At 56.1% G+C, this 25874-nt stretch overlaps 7 protein-coding genes across 7 annotated transcripts; 3 read left to right on the top strand and 4 right to left on the bottom strand.

The window, feature by feature from the left end:
• On the bottom strand, positions 1–1334 carry E0L32_003163 (uncharacterized protein; the record flags this gene model as incomplete). The annotated part of the gene is made up of 4 exons (XM_031137433.1): positions 1–545; positions 636–945; positions 1040–1227; positions 1295–1334. 4 exons carry the CDS (start codon positions 1332–1334, stop codon positions 1–3), a joined length of 1083 nt encoding a protein of 360 aa, XP_030999231.1.
• Positions 1335–2314: 980 nt separating this feature from the next.
• On the top strand, positions 2315–3157 carry E0L32_003162 (uncharacterized protein; the record flags this gene model as incomplete). Its single annotated transcript, XM_031137432.1, has 1 exon — positions 2315–3157. One exon carries the CDS (start codon positions 2315–2317, stop codon positions 3155–3157), a length of 843 nt encoding a protein of 280 aa, XP_030999230.1.
• Positions 3158–4919: 1762 nt separating this feature from the next.
• Positions 4920–5442, top strand: E0L32_003161 (uncharacterized protein; the record flags this gene model as incomplete). Its single annotated transcript, XM_031137431.1, has 2 exons — positions 4920–4934; positions 4996–5442. 2 exons carry the CDS (start codon positions 4920–4922, stop codon positions 5440–5442), a joined length of 462 nt encoding a protein of 153 aa, XP_030999229.1.
• Positions 5443–6957: 1515 nt separating this feature from the next.
• Positions 6958–9052, top strand: E0L32_003160 (uncharacterized protein; the record flags this gene model as incomplete). The annotated part of the gene is made up of 2 exons (XM_031137430.1): positions 6958–6995; positions 7117–9052. 2 exons carry the CDS (start codon positions 6958–6960, stop codon positions 9050–9052), a joined length of 1974 nt encoding a protein of 657 aa, XP_030999228.1.
• A 337-nt stretch (positions 9053–9389) lies between these two features.
• Positions 9390–13673, bottom strand: E0L32_003159 (uncharacterized protein; the record flags this gene model as incomplete). The annotated part of the gene is made up of 4 exons (XM_031137428.1): positions 9390–9416; positions 9468–11780; positions 11870–12685; positions 12777–13673. The coding sequence occupies 4 exons, from the start codon at positions 13671–13673 to the stop codon at positions 9390–9392; spliced, it is 4053 nt and encodes a 1350-aa protein (XP_030999227.1).
• A 1061-nt stretch (positions 13674–14734) lies between these two features.
• Positions 14735–19804, bottom strand: E0L32_003158 (uncharacterized protein; the record flags this gene model as incomplete). Its single annotated transcript, XM_031137427.1, has 1 exon — positions 14735–19804. The coding sequence occupies one exon, from the start codon at positions 19802–19804 to the stop codon at positions 14735–14737; it is 5070 nt and encodes a 1689-aa protein (XP_030999226.1).
• Positions 19805–21354: 1550 nt separating this feature from the next.
• Positions 21355–25470, bottom strand: E0L32_003157 (uncharacterized protein; the record flags this gene model as incomplete). Its single annotated transcript, XM_031137426.1, has 3 exons — positions 21355–24231; positions 24486–24680; positions 24733–25470. The coding sequence occupies 3 exons, from the start codon at positions 25468–25470 to the stop codon at positions 21355–21357; spliced, it is 3810 nt and encodes a 1269-aa protein (XP_030999225.1).
• Between the last annotated feature and the right edge of the window lie 404 nt (positions 25471–25874).

Raw genomic sequence — 25874 nt, 5'->3', positions numbered from 1 at the left:
TTAAACCTGCTTCAATATCTCCTCGACCGCAGCCCGCATCTGCATCTCCTGGCCCTGGAAGAACTCCAACGCCGCCTTGATGCCCTTGACGGTGATCGGGTCCGCCGCGATGGCCTTCTCCAGAGCCGCCCCGTTGTCGGCGAGGTAGTCGACGTCCGTCGCGGCCAGCCTGCCGTCCCACCCCTCCGGGCCAGCCAGCGGGTCGACAGCCAGGAGGTGCGCCAGCCGCGGCGAAGGCCGGCCGTCGTTAGCAGCAGCAGCACCACCACCACCCGGCGGCGGGTTGGCCTGCGCGTCCAGCGCCGACAGCTCGAGAAGGATGTTCTCCGGCAGGGTCGCGTGCTCGCAGCCGAGCTCGGCCATGGCCGCGGCCTCGCGGGCGGACAGGAAGCTGGCGGGCTTGAGCTGGGGCTGCGGCCGGCCCGTCTGCGCGCGCAGGCGGCGGTAGGTCTCGGCGATCTGGAGCAGGCGCGGGGCCATGGGGTGCTCGAGGGCCGGGTCGGCGGCGTCGGGCCACTGCGACCTGTCGAAGTGGCACCAGATGACTTTTTTTTGTTCGCCGTTTGGCAATGTCAGCTACAGATGGCGGCGGCGGATGGTATGCAAACATCGGGAATGCTATAATGGGTGCTCACAGTTGAAGTAAGGGCTGATGGAGAGGCACCTCGCCTGGCTCGCGGCGATGGCCTGCGGCACCGAGAAGAGCGAGGTGCCCAGGGTCCGGATGCCCTCCTCGAGCAGGACGGGGCTCGCGTTGAGGGCGGGCCCGGTAGCGGGGATCTTGATGCAGATGCGGTCCTTGGGCACGCCCAGCCTCTCGAACTCGCGGGCGTAGGAGCGGGCGTGGGCGACGACCTTGTCGGTGTCGTAGGCGTGGAAGGCGGAGCACTGGAGCAGGACCCGGCCCTGGAGGTTGGGGAGATTCTTGGCGCAGAGGAGCGCGCTCTGCCCGCCCCCGTTCCCCCGAGTTAATGTGGTTGATCTTGATGATACTGGACGAAAGCTTGCGTATCCTCAGTGGGAGCGCTTCCAGGCTTACCATGCGATCTATGATGACGTCCACGCCTTCGTCCTTGCCTTCCTTTACCGTCTTGAGGAACAGGTCGCGGTTCTCCGGGGCGATCATCTGCTTGTAGACGATGCCCTGGTTGCTGGTCATGTCGTGGGGCTTGAAGGGGAGGAATCTGGTTGCTTCGGCGGGGTCCATGCAGTCGATGTCGATTTTCACTGAGTGTGTTTTGCGAGTCATTAACAAGATCATTTGTTCCAGTTTATGCATATCTGCTGTACATACGTTGCTCCTGGAGCTTGTCGAGCCATGTTACCGTTGCCATGTTGAGCGAGAAGGTCTTGTTGGGTTCAATGTTCGACTGAATACAAATGTTCCAGTTGCGAGGAGTTGGATTTCACACCAGGAGAGGAGCATCGCCTCTCTAAGAGAGGAAGGCATTTATTGGCGTCGTCCCTTGCGCAATCGGCGGCGGCTGCCCCCCGGCGAGCGTGGGTGCCATGTCCATTTGCAGTTGAGGCACTGCAGGGTTCACGAACCTTGTTGTCGTGGCCGCAAATCACAGTTGGCCAACGCTGACCCAAGCCCCTCTGATAGGATGTGCTGCACCAGTCTCCAACCACATGGAGCCACGCAAATGGGCAGAGGACTGGACCCCTCCTCGAACTGCAACATTGTCCAAGTTACACTGCAGAACCACTACTGTACGGTGCAGCGCTCATCTGACCTGGGCGGTCTTCATCCATGAGGGAACCGGACCCCCGAGTTCGGGATCTTCTAGCAACTTCAGAGCATCATCCCCTGCCATCCATGGATAACTCCCTAACTACCGACGAAGCGGCCGCTAGTTCCCGCTCCAGTAGTTCCCACAAAATATGCAGCTGGCTCACCAGAGTCCACAGTGCTGACAAGCAATCCAGTTACTAGGCGGGTGCTGACCGTGCATCTCCCATCTTGCAAGGCTCTCCGCAGTAATATCGGGTTGGAAACGCCAATAGGGAGCCTCAATGTCCATCAACCTAGGCAGGCAGGCAGGATTACGTTGTCGCCCAGCCGTTACGGAGTAGTTACCTCGAATGCTGTGCTTGGACTTTTGGTCAGACCATCCCTGATGTGGGGCTCTAATTCCGTTAACTCCAGGCTTGGTGGCCCAGGCCAACTCTAATTTTATCTTGGATCGCGACAGCTTGACCGGATCAACGTGATATCACGACTTCCCTTCAGCCTTGAAAAGGAGCAAGGAAACCGCCATTTTTGCAGAAACCCACATCACAGATACTCTCACCACCCCTCAACACATCAAGCATGGCAACCAGAGCTCTCGTAGTCGGCGGCACCAACGGCATCGGCTACGCCATCGCCTGCCGGCTCGCCGCCGACCACCCCGACTCGACCGTCATCATCAGCGGCCGCACCGAGCCCAAGAACATCCCCCACCCCAACATCCAGTTCCGCCGCCTCGACGCCTCCTCCATGAAGGCCATCTCGGGCTACGCGGAGCAGTTCAAGTCCGTCCGGGAGGAGTGGGACATGCTCGTGCTCTCGCAGGGCATCCTGACCACGGCCGGCCGCGCCGAGACCGCCGAGGGCATCGACAACAAGATGGCCCTGCACTTCTACGGCCGCCAGCTGCTCATCCGCGAGCTGACCCCGGCCCTCAAGAGGGACGGCAAGGTGCTCGTCGTGCTCGACGGCGAGAGGGGCGACCCGGCCAAGCTGATCTGGGACGACCTCGACCTCAAGACGCACTTCAGCATCGCCAACGCCGCGGCCCACTGCATCTCCATGACCGACGCCATGGTCCAGCGGTACGCCGCGCAGCAGAAGGAGCTCGGCACCCAGCGGCACTTTGTGCACGCCCTGCCGGGCTTCGTCAACACCAACATCGCCGCCAACCTGCCCTGGTACCTCAAGACCCCGACGCGCGTCCTGAGCAGCGTCCTGGCCACGACGCCCGAGGCCTGCGCCGAGCACATGCTCAAGGGCACGTACGACTGCGCCGCGGCCGGCGCCAGGGACGGCAAGCTCTGGAGCTGCATCAATGCCAAGGGCCAGGTGGTGCAGAACAAGCCGAAGTGGACGCAGGACCAGCTCGACAAGGTCGAGGCGCACACGTGGAAGATTGTCGACGGTGCTTTGGCTGCCTGAGATGTTTGGAGGTAAAGAGTTGTTGTATAAGTCACACTGTCATCATGCAGACGCGCAGCAGGGATATTGTAAGCTCCGTGATGAGCCGAGCACTCCGACTTCGAACTGGCATTTATAGTAATTTCCTTCCAATTCAACTAGGGTTTGTGAATAATGTATTGATCGCATAAACTCAATCTCTTGCGTATAATCATATGGCTGCTATTTTCTTCCAAGAAAGAACCCTGTTGAGATCCATTCTATCAATACCGTCTGTACAAAATTGCCAAGCAGGTTTGAGATATTCGTGTCCACGCCACAGACACAATTCTCCGGGATTTTCGAGCAAGGGTCACCAGATGAAGTCCTTGTGCTCTCAGAATTGATATCGGTAGTCAAGGCAAGGTCCTAGATGTCTGATAGCTTAATCTTATATGAAGTGCTCTTGAGCCAAAGCGCACTATACAAGTCATTGTTGTCAGAGAAGGGCTCGAAACTGGCCTCAATCCATAGTAAGATGAAAAGAAAAGGTCAACGTATCACCCTAGATTAATGGAGTAGAAATTAAGCTGAATCGCCAAACCATTTACCTCATTTCCTTGAGTGTGTTCAAACGGTAGTGATCGACGATCTGCTTGAAGTTGCAAACCCAAGCCCTCTGGTAGGCGCATATTCATTGTCTAACTCGAATTCGGCTTGATTGATTTGAGTGGTTGTTGTCATACTCTTCGTCTATGAACCTCACTGACGGATAGCTAGTAACGTCAGAATAGTATATCTCGGGATGTGAGTTTTTTAATATTGTAAAATTCCCAAGTTTAGTCCATCCACAGGCGGTGAACTCTCCCACAGCTCAATAATTCAAGGGCTAGAAGAAGGGACCCAGTGGACTTCTCGAACATATTACCGCCGCTTTTCCCCAAATTACAGAGATTCCTCGGCACAAATTAAATTGAACGAGGAGTAGTCTTCCGTCGACAGCGGCCGTTCCAAGTGTTGTCCCTACATTGCAGCGCGAGCATTGCACTCAGCCCCGAGTTGATCAATACCCTGCAGAGAGCAAGATTTCGATTTCTTGCCTTTAATACATATATAAAAATAAATAGCTTGCTGAACCAGAGAACCACAGCTTGCAATTGGAAGTAACAATCAATATCGGGCAACTATGTGTAGGTAGCCAGGAGATATATGTATGATGACCGCACCAGAAAGTTCAGGAGCATCTTACCGAGTTAGATAAGTCGGCGCCCTCCATTAGACTCCGCTGGATTTCTAGGGTTCTGGCTCGGCACTACTCGTGCACAGCTTACGATGTAATGTGCACTTTTGGTCGCATAATATTGGTTTGTAATGGGTTGCGGCGGCACCATTTGTGACCCCTGAGTGGTCAAGGTTGGAAAAGTGTTAGTGAAATACAGGTCGAGAATCTCGCTACGCCACGAACAATGGAAAGCATGGGGTAGAATAATGACACTGACCATAATCCAGGAAGGCATTTCGGTCAATCGGGAATTGTACTCGAGTAACAAGCGCAGGATTGTCAATCGTGCACTTTCAACCCCCTTCGTGACGGCGACCAATCATAAACTCGACCGAGCATTCTGAATTAAATCGACCTATGATCATGAAAAATGAACGAGCTGCTTTGTTTTAAATGGCCGTGTTCATCCTTCCAGCTTGCTCCAGTTGCTTCTGTATCTTTATGTTTCCTTCAGCTGATTTCCGGCTGTCAATCTGTGCTCACCATAACCTTTGTCGATAGCACTCTTTCAGCCCGGGAACCATGACGCCCAAAGATGTAAGTTAAGCCCCATTACAAGAGGCCTGAAGGTTCTTACTAATAAGTAATTACTGTGTAGAAGATTCCCCCCCACGAACCGCGTTGCTGCCATCCCAAGGACGGCACCCCAACAGCCGAGATCCCACAAGATTCTCAGCCGAACTTCGAACAGCAGACCAAACTATCGAACAGAAAACCAAGAAGCACTCTCATTCCCTGCGGTATGATGCCCGTTCATCGTGATAGAAACACTTCACGCAATATTCAAAACGGCAATGCCGGCTCCTTGGGTGCCGCCACTACCGCTGCTCCGCCTGACAACAGTCTGCCACTTGACAGATGGCTTAGCCAGACAATGGCAGATGAGCCTTACAACACGCTTGGCTTTGTGCAAGCGGTTGGGGATCTGGATCAGTGGTACACTCCATCCCATGACGATGCCCCTTGCCGCCTTGACGCGACAGCCGCATCGGGAGCGGATCAGGATCCGTCTCAGATGGATGTCGGCTACCACAAGCAGACTTGAATTTATTCTTTTTGCTTTCTCTCTCTTTCCTCTCTATCAATGTCTTTCTTCTCTATCTCTAATTTGATGAAGTCCAAAGGGTGTTAGTATGTTGATTTATCTCCTTTGAGTGAGGTTTTTTTTTGCTCTGGGCCAAATATCACCCTGGTTGTCGCTGCACAGATCAGTCAACTTTTGTCTAGCTAGACAGACACATGTTTAGTACACAGTTTTTGATGTCGTATACGAATTTATAAGGTACTTATTGGTCCTTTATACTAGATGCCATTGTGTACATAATGTTCTGTAACTCCTGGAAACGGTGTCTTCTGGGTGAACACTCGAAAGACCTTTGGTTCAAGCTGAGGTCAGGGTTCTTGTTTGGTTCTGTACGAGGGAGGATGCAATTCTGTCGTCGGGGATTTTTAGATAGGGTCGGGGTACTGGAGATCGGTCCCACTAGAAAGCCAGATGGTTGCATCGGCCGAGAGCTAGGTAGGTCTCGTCCAACCAATCCAATTCTGACACTTTGCCCATGGACCCTGTCACACCGATTCAATTTCTAGGGCAGGACAATGATAACTACCTTGGTTGGATGAGGGCACGCGGTCACAGGCTCTCGGGGCGCCAGCTGGCCCCTTGTCCCTTTCGCTCCGGTATACCTCCTATTGGCTCAGGAGACTGAAGAGGCGGTCACTTGCTTCTTGGCCTTTGATGCCTTTTGGAACGAAAAGGTCTTTTCCGCGAATAAGGGTGTATGTGTGGCGCAGAATACAATGGGCCCTGAGACCTTTGGCCCAATCAGACTGGCTAGTTAGCCCTCTTATCCAATCACCTCTCCTAGCTGAAGCTCTACTGCGCCACATGACTGCTTGGGTTTTTCTGATTGTGGCGTTGCTTTGGGCGATTGGGCTTTGGCTCTGCGCTCGCCAGAGGCAGCTCGATTCCGCGGAATCGGGCGGAGGAGCCCGAGCCTTTCGAAACCCTTGAGGGTATTCGTTTCGAAAAGCCCCAATGACGGACGAAGTCCCGATCTCCTGAGGGCACCTGGTCAGGCACCTCATCAGGCTTCGGTGTAGAGGATGGTTTCTTTTTCTTCCCGATGCATCCATGTACCAGATGGTGGAACTGAACAGGCCTTCAGACCACGAATCAGAGGAGTGTTTGCTGCTAATCTGGTTCCTTTGCCCTCGATCGCGCTCCTTCCTGATATCTTTGATCTTGTGTCCGTACTATTGCGTCTTGGCAACATAGCGTGCCTCGCGTGTGTGGGCAAGAGGGGTGATAACAGAGTCACATGACGCTATCGGCACCGTTTGATTGGGGCCGTCCTGGAAATCGCCAGCAATGACCTCAAGTAGCGAATCCAGGCCAGGCAGACGACGAAAGACGACGAAGAAGGCTGAAACTGTCCCTCTTTTCCACCCCTATTGAACGGCCATTGGGGCCTGCTTCCGTCTCGAAATTACATCAGACGTAGGGCGACGATAGCGATATGTAACGGGCAGCCATGAGCATTGATGTCACCATCTCACGATGTCTGATCAATCAACCCCAGCACCACCACCAGCAGAGTAAGCGTCCAGCCTGAGCACCCGCCCGATGGGATCCCCCCTGCACCTGCGTGTACCGCCGGGTTCTTGACTCGACTTATCCCATAAGGAATTGACTAGCGTGTCTAACGTATTTGCACAGGCTGACAGCCGATAGGTCGCAGCATGCCTCGCCGCTCTCCGGCCAGTCTCTGCCCACGCGGCTGAAGCTCTCCCGCACTAGCACCCCGAAAGTGCGGACGGGCTGCATCACCTGCAAGAAGCGACACGTCAAGTGTGATGAGGCCAAGCCTCAATGCGGGAACTGCATCAAGACCCGCGGCTACTGCGAGGGCTATGAAGCTACCAAGAAGAAGAAGAAGCCGGTCGCGGGTATGCCTGAGCAGATCTGCTGGGATTCCAACACGGCTCTTACCCGGACGTCACCGAACGGCTCCTCGGTCGGAAGCTCTCCTCAAACTACGAGGGGAATCTCGCCCAGCAGCATCCCGTTCCAGATCACGCTCGACTCGCTCGAGTTTGGCGACGCCGCGGGCAAGCGCTACTTTGACGAGTTTGTGCGCCTGGTGCGTGGCCCGTGGATCGTGGCGACGTCGAACTCGGACTTGTGGGGTAATACGCTCCCCCAGGTCGCGCGCAACAGTACCACACTCCGGCATGCGGCCATGGGTATCGGTGCGCTGATCATGTGGCATCGCCAGTCCAAGCACAAATCCCTGCGCTCTGCTGAAAGATTGGAGATGCCCACAGCGACGGATGGCGAAGACTCGCATGCCTATCGGGCTGTGGCTCACTATGGCAAGTCGCTCAAGATGCTGAGTAAGAATTTCGGCTTGCAAGATGCCATCTTCATGTCCATGCTGCTGCTGTGCTTCGAGTCGCTACGAGGCAACAGAACAGCAGCAATCGATCATGTCAACCACGGTCTTGCGCTGCTGCTTTATCTAGTCATGGACGGAAACGTATGTGGTCAAGACTTAGAGACCATGGCACCGGACCCAAAACCATTGATAGCCGCCATCGGAGACATATTCACACACCTGGGCAACCAGGCGCGCTGCATATTCCCCTCCCAAGTCGGCGGTCCGCTCTCCCTGCCCAACTTCAGCAAAGGGCTCAGAGACAAAGCACAGACCATGGAGTCCTTTGCAGTCCTCATATCACAGCTCCCACGCGATGTGACAGCAACTATAGATCGCATGCCCGCCGTCTTCACGACCCTGGATGAGTTCGAGAAGTTCTGGACCCTAGTCCGGCGCGAGCAGACCGCCGTCGGCCCCCTCGTGCTCCAACTCATCCACGACTCGGGCGTCCTCCACTCGGCAGACGGACAGGCGATCCACTCCTTCGTGCAGGGCCTCATCTCCCACCCGGCCATCCTCGAGCACTGCGCCAACGCGCGCCGCCTCGTCAAGGCCCTCGACGCCGCCTTCACGCCGCTCTTCCAGAAGATGCTCGTCAACCACGACCCGGACACGCCGGCCTACCTGCGCACCATCTACCTGCGCCTGCAGTACCTCGCCATCGCCGTCTTCGACGACTTCCCCCAGTACTACGACATCGACAGCCTGACGGCCAACAACCCGGGCTTCCGGGACTACCTGTCCATGGCCGAGATCGCCGTGCGCGCCGCCCGCCGCCAGATCAAGACGACGGCGCACCAGCTCTCGCTGCACGCCGACATCTCGCTGCGCCTGCTGCACGTCGCCCTCATGTGCCGCGACCCCATCCTGCGCGAGGAGGCCGTCTTCCTCCTGCGCGACTACCCGGGCCAGGACGGCCTCTTCAACACGCGGGGCATGTACGCCGTGGCGCGGCGCAACCGCGTCGTCGAGGCGGGCAACACCGTCGAGGGCACGCCGCAGCAGCAGTGGGAGCGCCTGTGGCGGCGCGAGTTCGCGTTCGAGAACGGCGGCGACCGCGTGCTGTTCCGGTACCTGGTCAAGGACGAGGCCGAGGCCAAGTGGGTGTTGGTCGAGGAGTGGTGCGACACGAGGGGCAAGTCGGACAACGTGGTGTGGCATCGGCAGATGGTGCACGGAGAAGTGAGACTCCTGAGTAGTTCGTTGTTTAGCTGATGAGCGACATTATATGTGAGGTTGAAGAGGGAATTTGGAGTTTTAAAGTTAAGTCATTGCATGTACAGGGTCTGGCGCTTAGAATTGGAAGGAGACTATTACTGATCTTTGGGAATGCATAATCGAAGGCCACTCTATTTGTTCTATGATTAATGCCTATGCTTTTGGAAGAGAAGATTGTTCAAGTATACATGCAAATCCCCTTCCAGTAAGAGATTGATCCGATTCCCATTCTATAATGGAGAGGCCGAACAGTCTCTTCGTGATTGAGACAGATGTGTCTCTAGCTGGAAAAGCTATTTACACATCCCTAATGATACAACAGCATGAATTCTAATTACTGATCCAGTGCTTGAGCTTGGCACTAAACTATCTGTCAGCATCCGCAGTCATTTAAACCTGAGAGAGAACTTACCATGCCCCAGTACACTCCCTGTCTCGCTACAAGCTCCTCATGTGTCCCCTTCTCAATGACCTTCCCCTCATCAAGTACAAAGATGACATCGGCATTCTGAATAGTCGACAGTCGGTGCGCAACAGCCACAACGGTACGACCCTCACGCGCCTGCTCCAGCGCTGCCAATACCACCTTCTCACTCTCCGAGTCGAGCGCGGACGTGGCTTCGTCGAGCAGCAGCAGTCGGGGCTCCCGTATCAGGGCCCTCGCCAGGGCAACCCTCTGCTTCTGCCCGCCGGACATGCTCAGACCCTTGAACCCGATATCCGTGTCGTACCCTTCCGGTAGCGAGATGATAAAGTCATGGATGAACGCATCGCGACAGACTTGGTGCAGGCGCTCCTCGCTCACAGAAGATGGGTCCTCGACGCCGAAGAGAACGTTGTCCCGCATGGTGCCGCGGAATAAGGTCGGCTCCTGGGCAACGAGAGAGATTTCGCGCCTGTATGCGTCTAGGGGTGAGTCGCCGACAGGAACGCCGTCGACGAAAATGGTGCCCGTGTCGACGTCGTAGAACCGCTCGAGAAGGGAGATGATGGTCGTCTTGCCGCACCCTGAAGGTCCGACGAGCGCGGCGTATTGACCCCTTTCTATGGTCAGGGATAGGTCGTCTATGACTGTGATGTTGCGCGTGGGGTACTTGAATGAGATGTCACGCAACTCGATACTGACGCCGCCTGTTTTCTTCTCTGTCAGTTGGTGCTGCTGCTGCCCGTCAGCGGTTGTGTGGCTAGCAGCTCGCTGGGCATCGGCTGACTCCTCAATATCGAGTATGCGGTTCGCCGCGGCCTTGGCCTGAGCGGCGCTGGGTGCCGCCGCGAGGACGGAGCTCGCGTTCTCGGCCCCCTGGATGATGGCCATGAAGCACACCAGGAAAGCCTCGATGTTGTACTCCCTGCTCGCGAGCAGCTTCCCGCCGTAGAAGAAGACGAGCGCCTGGCAGCCGAGGCTCGCGCTGTCGGCGAACCCGAACAGCGCCGCCGTCCAGAGCGCCTTGCGGTACGCCGCGTCGACGTGGCCCCGCAGCAGCGCGCGGTAGCGCTCGCCGATGGCGGCCTCCATGGTCAGCGCGTAGACGGTCCGGATGGCGCCCACGGCCTCGGTCGCGAACTGGGACGAGTCGGCGAAGACGAGCGTGTTCATCTCGTCGAACTGCACCTCGTGGCGGTACTTCCAGTAGCCCGCGCCCAGCAGCACCGGCATGGTGACGAACAGCGCCACGAGGCCCAGCTTCCAGCCGAAGGCGAGCGCGACGGCGACGCACCCGACCACCGTCCAGCTGCCCGAGACGAGGAAGGCCAGGTTCACGCCCATCAGCTCTTCGAGCTGCTTGGCGTCGCTGCCGATGCGCGCGCTCAGCGCGCCGTGCGAGTGCGCGTCGTCGTCGAAGAAGGCGACGCGCTGGTCGAGCATGTCGCGCAGGTACTGCTTCTTGCAGGCCGCGCTGACGTGGTACTGCGACGTCAGCGACGTCCAGCCCTGGGCCGTGTACGACACGCCCACGCCGCCGGCGAGGGCGAGCCACATGAGGCCCCAGAAGCTGGACTGGGACCTGATCTCGGCTCCACCCTGGGGCAGCAGGAAGACGTTGACGACCTGGGCGAAGAGCCAGGCCTGCAGGGGGGTGGCGGCCGCGACGCACATGGATACCAGGACGATGGAGATAAACCACGGCCACTGGGCGCGCTGGCGCATGAGGAGCACGCCGAAGGAGCGGAGGAGGCTGCGGGGCTTGGGCTGGGTCGGGGATGAGGAGGAGTCGGGTGCGGTGCCGGTGTTGTTCTTGATGGCGTTGTCCCTAGCCATGTCTTCCGCGTTATCATACCCCATCTTGGCTACATCTTCATCTGACTCGGTGTTATACGCTCTTTCTGGCCCTCGTCCTTGTCCCTTCGTCTCCCCGTCACTGTCACCCGCAGCCGCCATCTTCAACATCTGCGCCTTGACGAGCCCGCAGTACACGCCCCTGGGGTCCGCGACGAGCTCCTCGTGCGTGCCCTGCTCGACCGCGCGCCCAGCCTGCATGACGACGATGTTGTCGGCCCGGCGGATGGTGGACAGGCGGTGCGCGATGGTGACGGTGGTGCGGTTGCGGATGACGCGGTTGAGCGCCGCCTGCACAATGCGCTCGCCCTTCGCGTCGAGGGCGCTGGTGGCCTCGTCGAGGATCATGATGGTCGGCTTCTTGACGATGCTGCGCGCGAGGGCGATGCGCTGCTTCTGCCCGCCCGAGAGCTTGGTGCCGCCGTCGCCGACGCGGGTGTCGTAGCCCTGAACCGTTGACATTAGCTCCTGAAATCATGCCTCATAGTCGGAGTTTGAAAGCGCAAGAAGGTAGGCTGTCTTATAACAATGCTTACGTCTGGCAGGCGGCTTATGAATTCGTGGGCATACGACTCTCGGCATGCTTCCTTCACCAGCTCTCGCTTGCGCTCTTCTGTCTCGTCCGCCCACTGAGTGCCGATCAGGCCGTTTGCAACATTGCAGTATATGGTGTCGTTGAAGAGGAAGGGCTCCTGCTGGACCAGGCCGATCTGTGCGCGCCACCACTTGAGATCCAAGTCCTCGAGGTTGTGTTCGCCGATCTTAACGCTGCCGGACAGCTTACACGGGGTGGGCTCGGCCTGCTTCTCTTCCTCGCTGGTGGGGGTCAGCTCTTCCTTCGTGTTTTGGTCGGCCTTCTCCTTATCCCTTTTTCTTGTATTTTGTTGTGGGGCCGCCGCAACAACCCGGGGAAGAATATGGGGCTGCCTCAAGGAGAACCAACGTTCGAGGAGTGCAACGACGGTGCTCTTGCCCGAGCCGGACGGGCCGACGATGGCGGTGTTCTTGCCATAGGGGATGCGCAAGTTCAGCCCTTCGAGAATGACAGTGCTAGGTCGGCTCGGGTATGCAAACTGGGCATCCTCAAAGACGATATCCTGGCCCGCAATGTCCGGCTTGAGCGTACCGGACGGGGGCAGCGGAGCGTCGATGACGGTGAAGAACTCGCATGCGGCAACCATGGCTTTGCTGACCGCCAACAGAGGCGTGGCGATGCGCTCGAGCGAGGTGAAGATCATCATGACCGACATGAGAACGACGATGACGACGCCGGCATCCCGCAAGGCGCCGGCAATGAAGCGCTGCGTGCCGTACCAAAAAGCTAGACCGAATGCGCCGAAGACGCCAAAGAACTATATCAAAATCGCACACACGCATTAACATCGGGGTATAATAAGACCCACTACATCACTCTGTCCCCTCGGTGGATCAACGGCAACTTACCATCAGGCCAAACTGCAGACTCGCCGGTGGCACACAACCCATCGCCCTCTTCCTCGCCTCGTCCACCCACTCGTTGTATTTTGCGATGACGTGCCTCTGCGCACCGGCCGCCATGACCTGGCGGATTCCACCCAGGGCTTCGCTGGCAACGGCGTTTCCCTGGACGTCGGCCTCGACGCTGGCGCTCTGCGCCTTGACGATGGGAGGCATCATCACTGCGAGAACGATGAACGTGTACAGCACGAGCGACGAGGTGACGAGCGTCAGGTCCCAGCTCCATATGAAGGCGACGATCAGCGCAGACCATATGGTCCCGTTGAACTGCAAGAATGTGCCCAGGCGCTCCGAGATGCCGATCTGCAGGGTGTTGGACGTCGAGGTAATCGTGCTGGCCGCGGCGCCGGGGGGCATCGCGTCGATGACGTGGATGGGCTGGGCGAAGAGGGCCTGCAGGTAGTGCAGGCGGACGGCGGAGGAGAGGCGGATGCCGATCATGCGGAAGCAGAACTTGTTGACCGAGTTGAGCCCCCACCGGCCGACGAAGAGGGCGAAGACGTAGAGGGCCTGGCGGTTGAGGAGGCGCTCAAAGGCGGCGCGGTCGATCTGGTCTGGGTTGGAGGGGTTGAAGTAGTCCGTGAACTGGCCGACGAGCTGGCCGAAGATGATGTTCATGAGCGGCAGGGTCACGCCGGCGCCGACGGAGGCCAGAGCGGCGACGGCGTAGACGGCAAAGTCCCACTTGGTTGCGTAGCGGAAGACTCTGAAGTAATCGGCCATCGACGGGGTCCTGGTCTTGGCTTCTCCATCCGCAACCGCTGTTATATTGTCCTTTGCCTTGTCATTGTCGACTTTGTCACCGATTCCCTTGCTGTCAAAGGAAGGGGTCTCGTCAGGCATGTTGGTGTCCCGACGCAAGGTTTCTGGCAACTCTCGATGTTTGTGTGGCAGATGGTATGTTATTGCTGACTGGAAGGTACGCTAGGAGAGTGTCCCAAATGGTTCGTCAAGGAAATATCAAGAATAGTCAAGTGGAAACATCAAAATCAAGGTTCAGAACAATCAACTAAGGAAGGACAAGAAAGCGCAGAAGCGGTCGATATCTCAAGAGCAGGAAGCCACATTCTGAGTGTAGGCCAACATTGACGCTTTATTAACTTGCTTTGAGGCTGAGAACGAGGAAGTCCTTCGATAGGTGCAGCCTTCGTAAACTTTACGAAACGGGACATATCATTTACGAAATAATGGAGATCTCACGAACCTTGATTGTGTTGCACGTCTCGACTCGCCGCTCTGACATGTGGGGCAAGTGATTGCCGTTTTCGGCAGTTTACGAAGCTAAGCGCGGGATGCTGTCAGATCTTCCCGATCTGTCTGCTTACGAGGGCGCCGTGAGTGTGGCAGCGGTAACACCATATTACAGTATAACAGTCGACTCAGATTATTTGATCACCCTGTTACAGCTCCTCCTAATGACAATCCTGGAAGTCTGAGTCACCGGGGTAATGGCCCACGTCGCGTTTCTACATCGAGAATCAGGATGGTCATTGCATGTGGCCAGGATGAGCTGTGCAAAGACAGCCAACACACTTTTCACTTCGTACAGTCGCGTCCTAAATGGGAAGAAATACGACTGAACTGCGCCTTAGACAACTAGGCAGAAATGAGGCTATCCAAACCTTAGAAATATGCTAGACACGTTACACCAGCGTCCAGATCACTCCGTTCTACGGGCCTAAGGGTCGACTGCATTGGCTTGTTGTCTAATACCATTCATTAAGAGATTTAACTGTACATATTACCATAAGAAAGCAACTCTCTTCAATAAACAGTAGTGATCTACAAGACGAAACTTTTCTAAATATGTACAGTGAAACAGATCTTGAAGCATGCGCTCTGATAAGCAGCGGTCTTATGTACAGACCTCCTTAACACATCAAAGTAAATCTACCTTGCCAACTTCAAAGAAGAGCAGCAATCACAAAGCCAAGGAACGTCGACGCAAAGACACCCATGCTAGCGCGAGATGCAGCCGCAGCCACGGGGGGTGTACTCGGCGACGAGCCGGCCGGAGCCGAAGTCCGCGCAGACGATCCAGCAGGCGGCGCAGCGCCTCCGCTCGTCTGTCCGGCGCCACTGCCGCCGCCGACAGGTGGAGTCGAAGCCTTGGACGGCTGCGGCGCACTGGCACTCTTATCGCCGCTCGGTCGCCCTCCGCCGTTGCCGACAGTGGGGATCGTCACGACGGAGGGCTGAGCCGGCGCCTGTGACGCGCCTCCCAGATCGATCGTGCGCGAGCCGTACGTCACGACCGCCGGGCCGCGGGTGCCCTCGCTCGGCAGCGCCGGCTTCACCACGGGCTGCGTGTACGTCAGGGTGACGGGGTGGCTCGCGCAGACGGTGCAGACCGAGGTCACGGTCGTGATGGGGGCGTTTGGTTCCGTGGCGCAGGGCACGGTGTAGGTCACTGTCACGGGAGAGGTCCAGGAGGGGTCGGTGCAGACCGTCGTGATGACAGTTACAATGCTGGTGATGGATTTCGTGGATGCCGATGTCTGGTGGGGTGGTTGCGACGAAGAGATTGATGATGGGCCCTTGGTGGTCGATGAGCCTGATGAGCCGGTGGTTCGAGTCGAGGAAATGCTGCTAGAGCTGGAGGGGACGGTGCTTGAGGATGTGTGTCCAGCTGACGATGACGCAGTGGGGCTTGTAGTTGGCGATGTTGTCTGCGGTCGGCTCGAAGAGCTTGGGGGCTGGCTTGTGGGGCTTGAGATGGGAGCGCTTGAGCTTGATCCAGTGCTTGAACTGGACGCAGTGCTTGCGCTGGATGAAATGCTTGAGCTCGACGCCGTGCCGGAGGTTGATACAGTACTGGAGCCAGAGGCACTGCTCGAGCTCGACAAGGTGCTGCTCGAGCTGGACATTGTAGAGCTTGAGGCAGATGTGCTGGTCGATGAGGCCGTGCTCGTGGCATTGCCACCTGTCGTGGAGATCACAGTCGAGCTAGACGATGACGACGAAGCGGTCGATTGTGCTGTAGTGGTCTCGGTGGAGGATGACGAGATTGACGACGAAGAGGCTGACGACGACGAGGCTGACGATGATGAGACTGGCGCTGTGGTGGGGACGGATGTAGAGTTGGCAGATGTGCTTGTCACCGATGTCACAGTGGAAGTAAAGCTGGATGTTGTAGAATTACCGAGCCCAGTCGATGTAGCCGACGTGATAGTCACAGAGGTCGAGGTCTCCGACGTCGACGTGGAACTGGAAGTGGACGTAGCCGTGGAAGACATCGAGCTTGAAGTTGTAGTACCGCCGCCAATAGGGCCACTCTGATCCACGACCCCGTTGAACCAGTTGTCCGGGCGACTCCTGCTCAGCATATCGTAGTTCATCGTCCTCAGATTAAAGCCAATCGCGGTTCCGTTTTGCAGCTCGACGGCAAGGCTATAAGGCATAGATATCGACTTGTAACCCCTCATGCCCAACATGTTGATCATGTTGAACTGCAGGACCTCTTCTTTGGGAATGGCGCCGTCGTAGACAGCCCGGAAGGCCTTGACCTCGCACCGCTTGACCGTCTGGTTTGTGACATCCGTCGACTCCACGATGCGGTTGCTCGCGTCGAAGCTGGTGCCGAGGTTGACGCGCGTCTGATCGCAGCGGAAGCCATCATCACCGCTGGTCTGGCTAGAAGCGAACGTCACAGACTTCCAGGGCCCAATAGAGCCCGGAACCTCGACATTGAAGGCGAAGAGCTTGTTCCCATCGTTCGAAGGCACCTCGCGCGCATACTCGTACACACGCGAGCGGTCAATGGCGCGGTAGTAGATGGGCTGGTAGAAAGTCTTGCCCACGGTCGCCATCTCGACCACGTACGTGCCGGCGACCATCTCCTTCTGGAACGCCGGGTCCAGGCGCGCGGCGATGTAGAAGTCGCCGACGATGTTCTTGTGCCAGGTGGCCCAGTCGTTGAAGGTCACGGTGTAAAGACTGCTGTTCTTGTCGAAGACCGCCGTGCCAACCATGCTGCCTGGCGACATGACGTAGCTGGACTGGGCGACATCGACGAGGGCGCGCGGCAGGGCGAACGAGACGGTGGTGCCCTCGTACAGGCGCGTCGGGATGGAGATCTGCACATGGATCTCGAGCCAGCTATTTGTGTCGAAGAGGTCGGGCGACTGCTGAGTGCCCTTGCGATAGAGCGAGAGGTCGACGAAGGCGTTGGCTAGACCGGTGGGCTGGCTCACGGCCGTCAGCGTGGTGGTGATGCCGGGTACTGAGGTAGTTGTTGCGCTGGCAGAGCTTATGGTCGTGGTTGTCGTTGCGCTAGTGGTGGTCGGCACGGTCGTTGTGCCACCCGTCGAGGTTGGAGAGGCTGTGGACGATGCGCTGGACGAGGTGCTGAGCCCGGGAATGGGGTCGTTTCCTAGTTGAATGGAGAAAGGATCCGAGAGGAAAAGCTGCCAGTCCTTGGGGTTGGTTGCGTCGCCAAACATCCGGAGAGCACGGCTCAGGATCCTGTAGCGGCCAGATGGGATCTTTGTACCGTTGGCAAAGCTCTGAAACTTGTTGAAGCCAACATTGTTGAAGCGCAGAGCGAACTTGGACGGGAAGTCGACGAAGGATCCCCAGACGTCTGGCTGCGTCCGGAGTGGTCCGCGCCACTGGTTTGACTCTGGGCCAGCCTTGAGGGGGTAGGAGAAGTCGGCAGTGGTGTAATCCTGCCCGACCAAGTCCAAGGAGAACTCATATGTTCCATACCGCAGGGCGAAGTAGATCTCAGGGGAATCGTACTCGGCTGGCTTATACGGCCTGCTCTGCCAATCAACGGGATACAGGTACCCGTCCCTGGTGTCGTAGCGGAAAGCAAGAGGGGCGCCTTCAAGAGGGGTCCAATTGTACGTGGAGACTTGTACGCCCATGTAGGGAACAGAGACAGCCTCATCGTTGTCGCCCCGGAAGACAACCTTTCCGCTCCATACAGCGCCGCTGTTACCGTCAGAGTTTGCGGGAGAGTTGAAAGTGACAACAACATCCTGGGTCGACCCTGCGGCAATGGTTATGCTTTCTGGTGCTACGATGGATCCTTCAACGCCAGATAGAAGAGGCGGGTAGTAAACGTAAGGATATAAACTCTTGTCGCGAGACTGGACGGTGGCAGCAGGCAAATGAGAGATCTTGTACGTTACAGCCTTGTCACCAGTGTTTTGCAGTCGGATGGTGTGCGTATTCACGCGGTTGTCCGTATCGTTGAGCGAGATCTGACGGTCGGAAGTGATGACCGTCCGGTAATCAAGTACTTTGACAGCATCTATGAGGCCAGCACCCTGCTGTGCAAGAGGCGCGACGTTGCCGAGGACCTGTTTCTGAGCTGCGCTGTAAGCAGGGAGCAGAGCAGCAGTGGACGAGAGGCGACGAGAAAACTCGGCGAAATCTTTCTTGACGTGCGCGTAGAACAGGGCAGCCACACCAGCAACATATGGCGTCGAGAAGGAGGTACCGGAACCGACAGCAAACTTGTTGTTCGGGTAAGCACCGTAGACGAGACCACCTGGAGCAGCGACAGAAGGGCTGAAGTCATTCTCAAAACTGGGTCCCCAGGATGAGAAATAGGACATCTGACCTGCACTGGGCTGGTCAGAAGCAAAGGCTGCGGTGTTGGCATCGATCTCAATCTGGAGCGTGAGGTTGTACTGGGCAGCCACTTGCTTTTTGACCCAGGCTCCAACTGGGGCACCAGTGAGAGCGAAAAGATGGACCGATGGGTTCCAGTTCACAACGTCGCTCATATAGCCGACTCCCTGGTTGTACGTGTCGAAGATGAGGTAGTAACCAAAGCCAGAGCTGGTGAGGAAGTTGTAAGATTTTCCAATGAAACAGATGCCGCGCTGGACAAGGACGGCTTGATTCTCCCTGCCATACTTCTCGGGGTTGCACGAGTCGCCTGGATCAAGTGTGATGGGTGCAGTGACAGACTCGTTCAGCTTTGACCCATCAGGAGTGACATAAGAGAGGTTAAAGGTCTCTCCGCTGGACGAGACAATGGTCGCAGGCCAGCCGAGCATCTGCCTGGCATCCGTGGAGGCGACAGAGACGACACCTCTGCCAGAAGCCGGCGAGCTGGCGTAGAAAGGGCCAATCTCGCCTTTGTTGCCGGCTGCGATGATGACCAATCGGTCCTTGGCAATCTGACTGGCCATGCGGGAAAGAATGGATCCTGAGTACCCGATGTCACTGCCGAGCGACATGGAGATGATGTCGCAGGCATCAGCATCAGCGGAGAGCAGACCCTTCAGGACGAGGTCATTTGACACCTTATTCTCGCAACCAAAGACCTTGTACATGAATATCTCCGCTCCCGGAGCCACGCCGGTGAGGTCCTTCGTGGACCCGGCAATAACAGAAGAGACGAAGGTGCCGTGGCCGAGGCAGTCCTCGAAGTTTCTGGTGTCATCAATCAAGTTCTTGCCGCCAGTGACCTTGCCAGTCAATGCGGGATGGGAGGCATCTACACCACTGTCCACCACACAAACCCGCTGGCCCCGGCCAGTAAGGCCACGCTTGTGAAGTTCATCGACCCTGGTGCTGATGTGTGGGTTCCACTTAGGGCTCGGGTCCGCGGTGTTAACAGTGTCATCCAGGGCAATGGAATAGACAGGCCAGACATCAGCCACGCCAGGAATCGCCTTGATGTCGTCAATGCTGGCGTTCTTGTTGTTGGTAATCTCAACAGAGACACCCTGGAAGCGGCCTGACACAGCAGAGTAGTCGGTCTTGACCTCGGCGTCCATGCCCTTGGACTTCATATCGCCGAGAAGAGTGGTGGCCCGCGCGGCGAGATCACGCTGGCGACTTTGAGTTCCAGGCTCCAGCTCGACAATGAATCTGCCAGGAACGACAGGGCCCGCAACTGCGGGAGCCGGCCGGCGCGACGCATTGAGCTCCTGCTGAGTCCAGGCGGAGGCTCCGGGAGCACCCAACAGACAGGCGGCGGCAACGGCCTTGAGAGCCAGCGCCCACTTCGCCATGACTATGTTCTTCCCCTGTTAAAGAGAGTGATAAACGAATGAAGGGATTGGGAAGCTCCCAAAAGACTAATACATAGGGCGGATGTGAACGAAGTGTCCGAGCTGTAGATCGATCGAGTCTCAAAAAGATCACCCTTTGCACCCCCGGCGCATGGTTCCTACATATAAACTTTGCCTCATAGTGACGGTGGCTCAGAGACTGAGCGATCTCGGCGTCTTCTCTGGTCACTGCCAAGCTCGGAATTGGGGCACATTCGCTTCTCGTATGGGCGAGGGTGGTCCTGTACGGCGCATGCATGCATCGTGAGCTTGGCACTGGGGACCAGAGAGAACGAAAAGGCATAGTATCGGCCGAAGAAGCCGTAAGCTGTGAGTGAATAAGGATGAGACTAGTGCAAAGTAGTGCAGTTCCCCCCCATAATCCCTGCATCATAATGGCTTTTCCCATCACGAGTTGGTGGAATCAATAGCGTCTTCTTTTATCTGATCATCTAATCTTATCAATCAGTGCTAACAGTCTTGGCAGGCACAGCTTGGCCCAACGGCTGGGACACTAGCATCAATCCTCAATTGCAACTGAGCCGAGTTTTGCAGCTCAGATCCGGATCCGGATCGGTCTTTTTCAAGTTTGCCCCAACAAGGGACTATAGGTGTCTACGACTTGGCTTGCCTGCAACGGGTAGATGACTGCGTCTTCTGCAACTCGCCCCAAACGGAAGTCGAGGATGAAGATCCGCGGAGAAGAGCCGCGGAGGCGCTGTTTTGACAGGCCATGATGCAGGAATTGCATGGCCCCCCTGATGCCACACCTTGAGGGAGCCTGTAAGCTGCATGCAGCCGGACTAAAGGGTCCAAACTAGATCAACAGCGGGAAAACCCCGACAGCCTGAGGGAGGCTGCCAAGACACAAGTCTACGACCAGACGTGGGCCGTTGGCGCGTGGCGCGGTACCACCCGAGCCACGAGACATTTCCCAGCGCGCTACCCATGTTGCTGGACCTCGGAGGATCGGCCGGTGGCCTGACGGCCGGTGCAAACTCAAGATCAGATGGACGTGAAGGATTTCTGTGCGTAAAATGACACTATTGATCTCCGACTCTCGGTGCAGCTGATGGGTGGGCGGTGGATCACATCCAGCCCTCATTGTACGTTGCAGCCAGTCCCAGCAAGCCACTAGAGTTAAAAGGTTAACGGGGTTTGACACATTCCAACAGATCAAGGTCCACTTCCTTGCCAACATCCACGTTGTATTTGAGACCCAGTTATCGGATCAGATCTTTTCCCCGAAGCTCCTATCGACTCAGCTGCTCCACTTGTCGCGTTAATCGAACGGATGATCTGCCTCACTATAAACCCTCCAAGTCACGGAAACAACATGCATCTAAGATTTGGGTGCCATTAGAGGGACGAGGTCGGCAGTGTGTAGTCATGTGAGTTTCAGAGGCAGGGGTCAATAGGAGATTCTCTTAATCCAGTGAAGTTCGATGCCTTAATCGGGAAATCACATCCTCTTATGCACCTGAATATTATAAAATACCCGATGAATGAATCTACTCTACACTGATAAGCTTGCTTCCCATAGTGATCTTCTCCGCTAGCACCCCGATGCTGCTCCCGCTCATGATCTGGAATAGAGATATCTCGGCTTTCAATTTCGTCTGCACCCAGTTTCGCATGTCCACCGCCATGAGCGAGTCCATACCGTAGGTATGCATAGACTTGGCTGTGTCGATGTCGTCGGCGGGGCAGCGGAGCGCTTTTGCCACCTGCTCCCGCAGCGCAGACAACACTACCGCAGTAGCCTGCTCGCGAGACGTTGCAGCAGCCAACTGCTCCTCGATCGACACAGAATTGCTGTCAGTCCCGGTGGCCAAAGACTCGTCGAAGCCCATTGCTTCCATGGAAGCAAAGCGCCGGTCGCGATAGTAGAACGGCTTCGTCGCGATGCCCTTTTCTTGCAAGATGCCACCAGTGGGAAGTCCGGTAATGATTTGAGCTGGCACATCATGGCCATTGCTGCTCATGACCATCTTGAAGAAGAGGTTAAAGTCTTGGGCGTTGAGAGGGACAACAGTGTCATCCTCTAGGTTGGACTGACCACCCTGCTCGGCAATGAGGCCAATGTCCTGCATGAGACCAAGATTTACACTGGTCGCCGCCAGCCCTAACGACCTTCGGTACCTGGCCAGGGCATCCTGGTAGCTGTTCCCCGCTGCGTAGTTGGCCTGACCACGGTTTCCGACGAAGCCAGATATAGAAGCGAGCATTACGAAGAAGTCGAGTCCCTCTTCTGCGCAAGGGCTACGTAGCGAAGCCTGGTTAAGGTTCCATGAGCCCTGCACCTTGGGCCTGATAGCCTCCATCCACTGACTGTGGCTCATGTTCTCGAAGATGGAGTCCCGGAGCACTGCTGCACTCTGAATTATCCCGCAGATAGGCGGCAGTTCCGAACCCACCACGGCAAAGACTCGTGACACGCTTTCGGGGTCGACTACGTCGCAGCTGTATATCCGGACGGTCACAAACCAATGACTGAATTCCTGAATGATATTCTGCGCCGCCGCAGATCCTGGACCAGATCTAGACAGGAATACCAGGAGTTTGGCGCCTGCATCGACCATGAGTCTGGCGAGGTTTCGGCCGAGGCCCCCGAGACCGCCCGCAAGAACATAGGTAGCGTCCGCACGCAGACGCAGCTGGTTCTTGACCTCGGGAGAGACCGGAACCGTCCCATCTGGGTGGAATAACAACAAGGCCTTTGCAGGGTTTGCCGGATTTGCGACGAAGTCGAGAGCCTCGTAAGTCTTGTTGGAGGAGAATACAGTGAGATTAGGTCCATTTGTTGATTGCCGTTTGGCAAAGAACCATGCCGCCTTCTCTTGAATTGTCTTGTAAAGGCTGGAGTCACTCTTCAACATGTCGTCCATATTGACTACTTCGAAAGAAGCCCCGAGCTGGAATGGCTTGGTACCGAGATTGAGGCGCCCCGATGCCTCATTGCAACTTGCATCAACGAACTTGCCGCCACGTGCCATACGCTGCCACAGTCTAGATATTGTCTCCTCCTCTGTGTTTGTGTTTAAAATGGCGTCAAAGCCATGATTTCCAGTGAAATTCATCAAAGTCGTGGGCCGGTAGAACTCATTGTCGCTGAGGACGCGGGCTGCAGAGACCCCCATCTCCTGCGTTATAAGAGCCTCGTCCTCGCTACCCACTGCGACCCAGACTGTGGCGCCAAGCTCTAGAGAAAGAGCCACAAGCACTTGTCCCAGAACACTTCCTGTGCCCTGAACCAGAACCTTCTTATTCTCTTGTAAGTGGGCTAGTGTGCATAGGTGATAGGCGGCAGGGTAGGTAATGCCATGGAGTGCGAACGACTCAAGCTCAACGTTGCGAGGCAGTCGACAACAGTGGTTGGAATGAACCCGCACCTTTGTCGAGACTGGTCCAGAGTAGACAAACGATACTGCCGTACCTGGTAGAATCGTGCACGTAGATCCGACTGCGGCGACGGTGCCAACAGCCTCCCGCCAATCTTGCTCCGCAGTTTCTCGCCTGGTGTTTCGACTCAAGACCAGACATCGAATGTCGATCTCGACTTCATGATCGGCCAGTTGACTGGTCCGGAGCTGGCCAGAAGCAGTATAGACTACTTTTCCTCTTGTTTGGCTGTCCTCATTGTCGAGAATCAGAGCAGCAGGTGCGTCGCTCAAGGCCAATGACTCAGCGTGAGAAGGACTTCGGCCTGCTCCAGCCAAACCAGTAAGTTTTTGGTTGTATGCCCAACGACTGCAGGTCATAACACCGGACGGTGTTTTGGCCAGTGGGATAATCATCCCTTGCAGACCAGTCTGGATACCGTGATGTGTATCTCCGTAAGTCTCAATGTACTCCTTTTCCAATTGAGCGATAGAGCAAAGTTTGTGTAGCATCTTGACAGTCTCCAAACTGCTGCGTGTGCCCTCATCCCGGACCAGGATGAAAGAGTAGTCGATGCCGATAGTCTCATTGCTCAGAGACCGGATGAAACCCGTCGCGGTCTGCATAACAGGGTCGTCACCTCGGCTCACCCAGAGCAGACGTTGGGCAGCCGTGATTAGTGACTGAAGGGACTCGTAGTCTGCTGCCGAGAGATTGGTGAGGAGGGACGCGTCATACTCCAACAGGGAAACAATCACAGGAGGGGGTTCCAAGTCGGGCAGTGGCTCGGGCCATGTCACAATCTGGACTGGCGTTCCAGTTTCAGTGGCGAGTGTTTCGATATGGTTGGCAATCTCTGCGGCTCCCGACGAAGAGTTTGGAGTCAAAACAATGACAAGAGTAGGATCCTCGAAGCCGATGACAGGCTCGGTCGCCATCAGCACGATACAACTCTCTGCTGATGCTTCCGTGTCACCTTGGCGAGGACCTCGAGGTGTAAATTCTCGCTTTGACGTTAAGAGTCTATCAGTGACGATTCAATGTGCTAATTTCTGGGAGCTGGAGCTTACTAGGCTTCTTTATGTCCTGCTGTGCCAACAACAAGTAACTTGCCGCCGGGCTTCAATTTCGTAGTGGCACTCGATATGAGTCCGGTAGCCTTAGACTCGGACATTTCATGGGCGCCCAAGATGATTAAATCCAGGGTCTTATCACCTTGAGTAAACTCAAATTATTCGCTATAAGCAAATTGCACACCTACACCTAGCTCTCCGTACTGCATGGTCAAGCTGTCCATTAGCTGTGAGGCTTTGTCTTGGAAAAGGATGGATCTGAAGCGCCTCGAAGCATCGCTCGCTCCCAGAGTAGATAATATTCTCCCAGTCAAGATCTGGTTGACAGCACCAACTTTTACAAGTGCAAAATTTGGGTTCTTATGTGCAACCAGATCAATGATCTATATCCATTGTCAGTGACTACCCAGCATGTCCCACCAAGGTCATGTTTACCGCAACAAATGCCGCATCAAGACTGCTCACGGCTTCCAAAATCTCTTCCTCGGACCAAAGTGCATCCATAGGGCCCTGTGTAGTTAGATATGAGGCGAGACTATGTGCATCCAGTAGCTCGATATCCGCTTTGTGAACGACTTCACCAATAGGGGCTTTGATCGTATCCGATGCCGTCGTTTTGGCATTGTCGTTAGGAAGTTCTCTGCAGCGGAGTCCCTGGACAACGACGCTGGGAGAGTCCGACTGCTCTGCTGCCACAAGTTCAACATATCTGCCCGGTTCTGCCAGTGTCTGCAGTGCTTGCAGCGGCATGGCGAGGATGCCCGAGCCAGGATATAGGATGGAAGAGTGGACGACATGATCCCGGATCCAGGGGTTGTCGGAGACTCTGAGAAAGTGTCTCCATCTTGGCCCAAGGCCGTCAGACTCTTGTGCCGGCGCCCCGAAGACATCATGTCGGCCAGACTTGCGGTGCTGCCGAGCGCGGCTGATCCTGGAGTCGGCCCAGTATTTGAGTGTATGGTTCCGAGGGTATCGGGGCAGGCTTATCAGGGGAGAAGGAGCCTTGCTGATCATGTTGATCTCTTTGATATTGATCTGAGTGCCATGGGCAAATGTATCGCCCGCAGCTGCAAGAGTCGTTCGGACTGCATTCTCTCCACGAGTTAGAAGTGAAGTCAGTATACTGGATCTGGTTTGCTGAGTGAGCCTGTAGTATCTGACGGAGGGGACCATTTCTTCAATAGACTCTCTACTTCAGTGGAGAACTGGACCGGAGACACGAGATTTTGAATCCAGTACGATGGCCCCAGATTCTGGTATGTGATATTTTGGCTCGTCACGCTTGAGGACATCACGGCTGCCCTGCTCGGTTTTCGAGGAGCCATTTCGTGGACCGCTGTGAGATAGTCATCGGCCAGGATTTGCATGTAGTGCAAGTGGTAGGTGTTCATAACGCGGAGCTTCCTTGCAAAGACGTTGTTGGATTGTAAACCTGTCAGGGTCTCATCGATGCCTGACTCGTCTCCAGACAGAGTGACAGAGGAAGGAGAGTTGATGCAGGCGATCACAACCTTGCCGCTTTGTACTGCTTTGATGTATCCTCTTCACACACCCAGAGAAACCCTTGCTCCGAGCAG

This window comes from Thyridium curvatum (assembly GCF_004353045.1).
Source record: "Thyridium curvatum strain D216 chromosome Unknown NODE_13_length_580902_cov_83.771903, whole genome shotgun sequence".
Lineage (NCBI taxonomy): Eukaryota > Fungi > Ascomycota > Sordariomycetes > Thyridiales > Thyridiaceae > Thyridium > Thyridium curvatum.
Note: the sequence above shows the minus strand (reverse complement) of the source record. Positions and strands in the feature narration are given on the sequence as shown.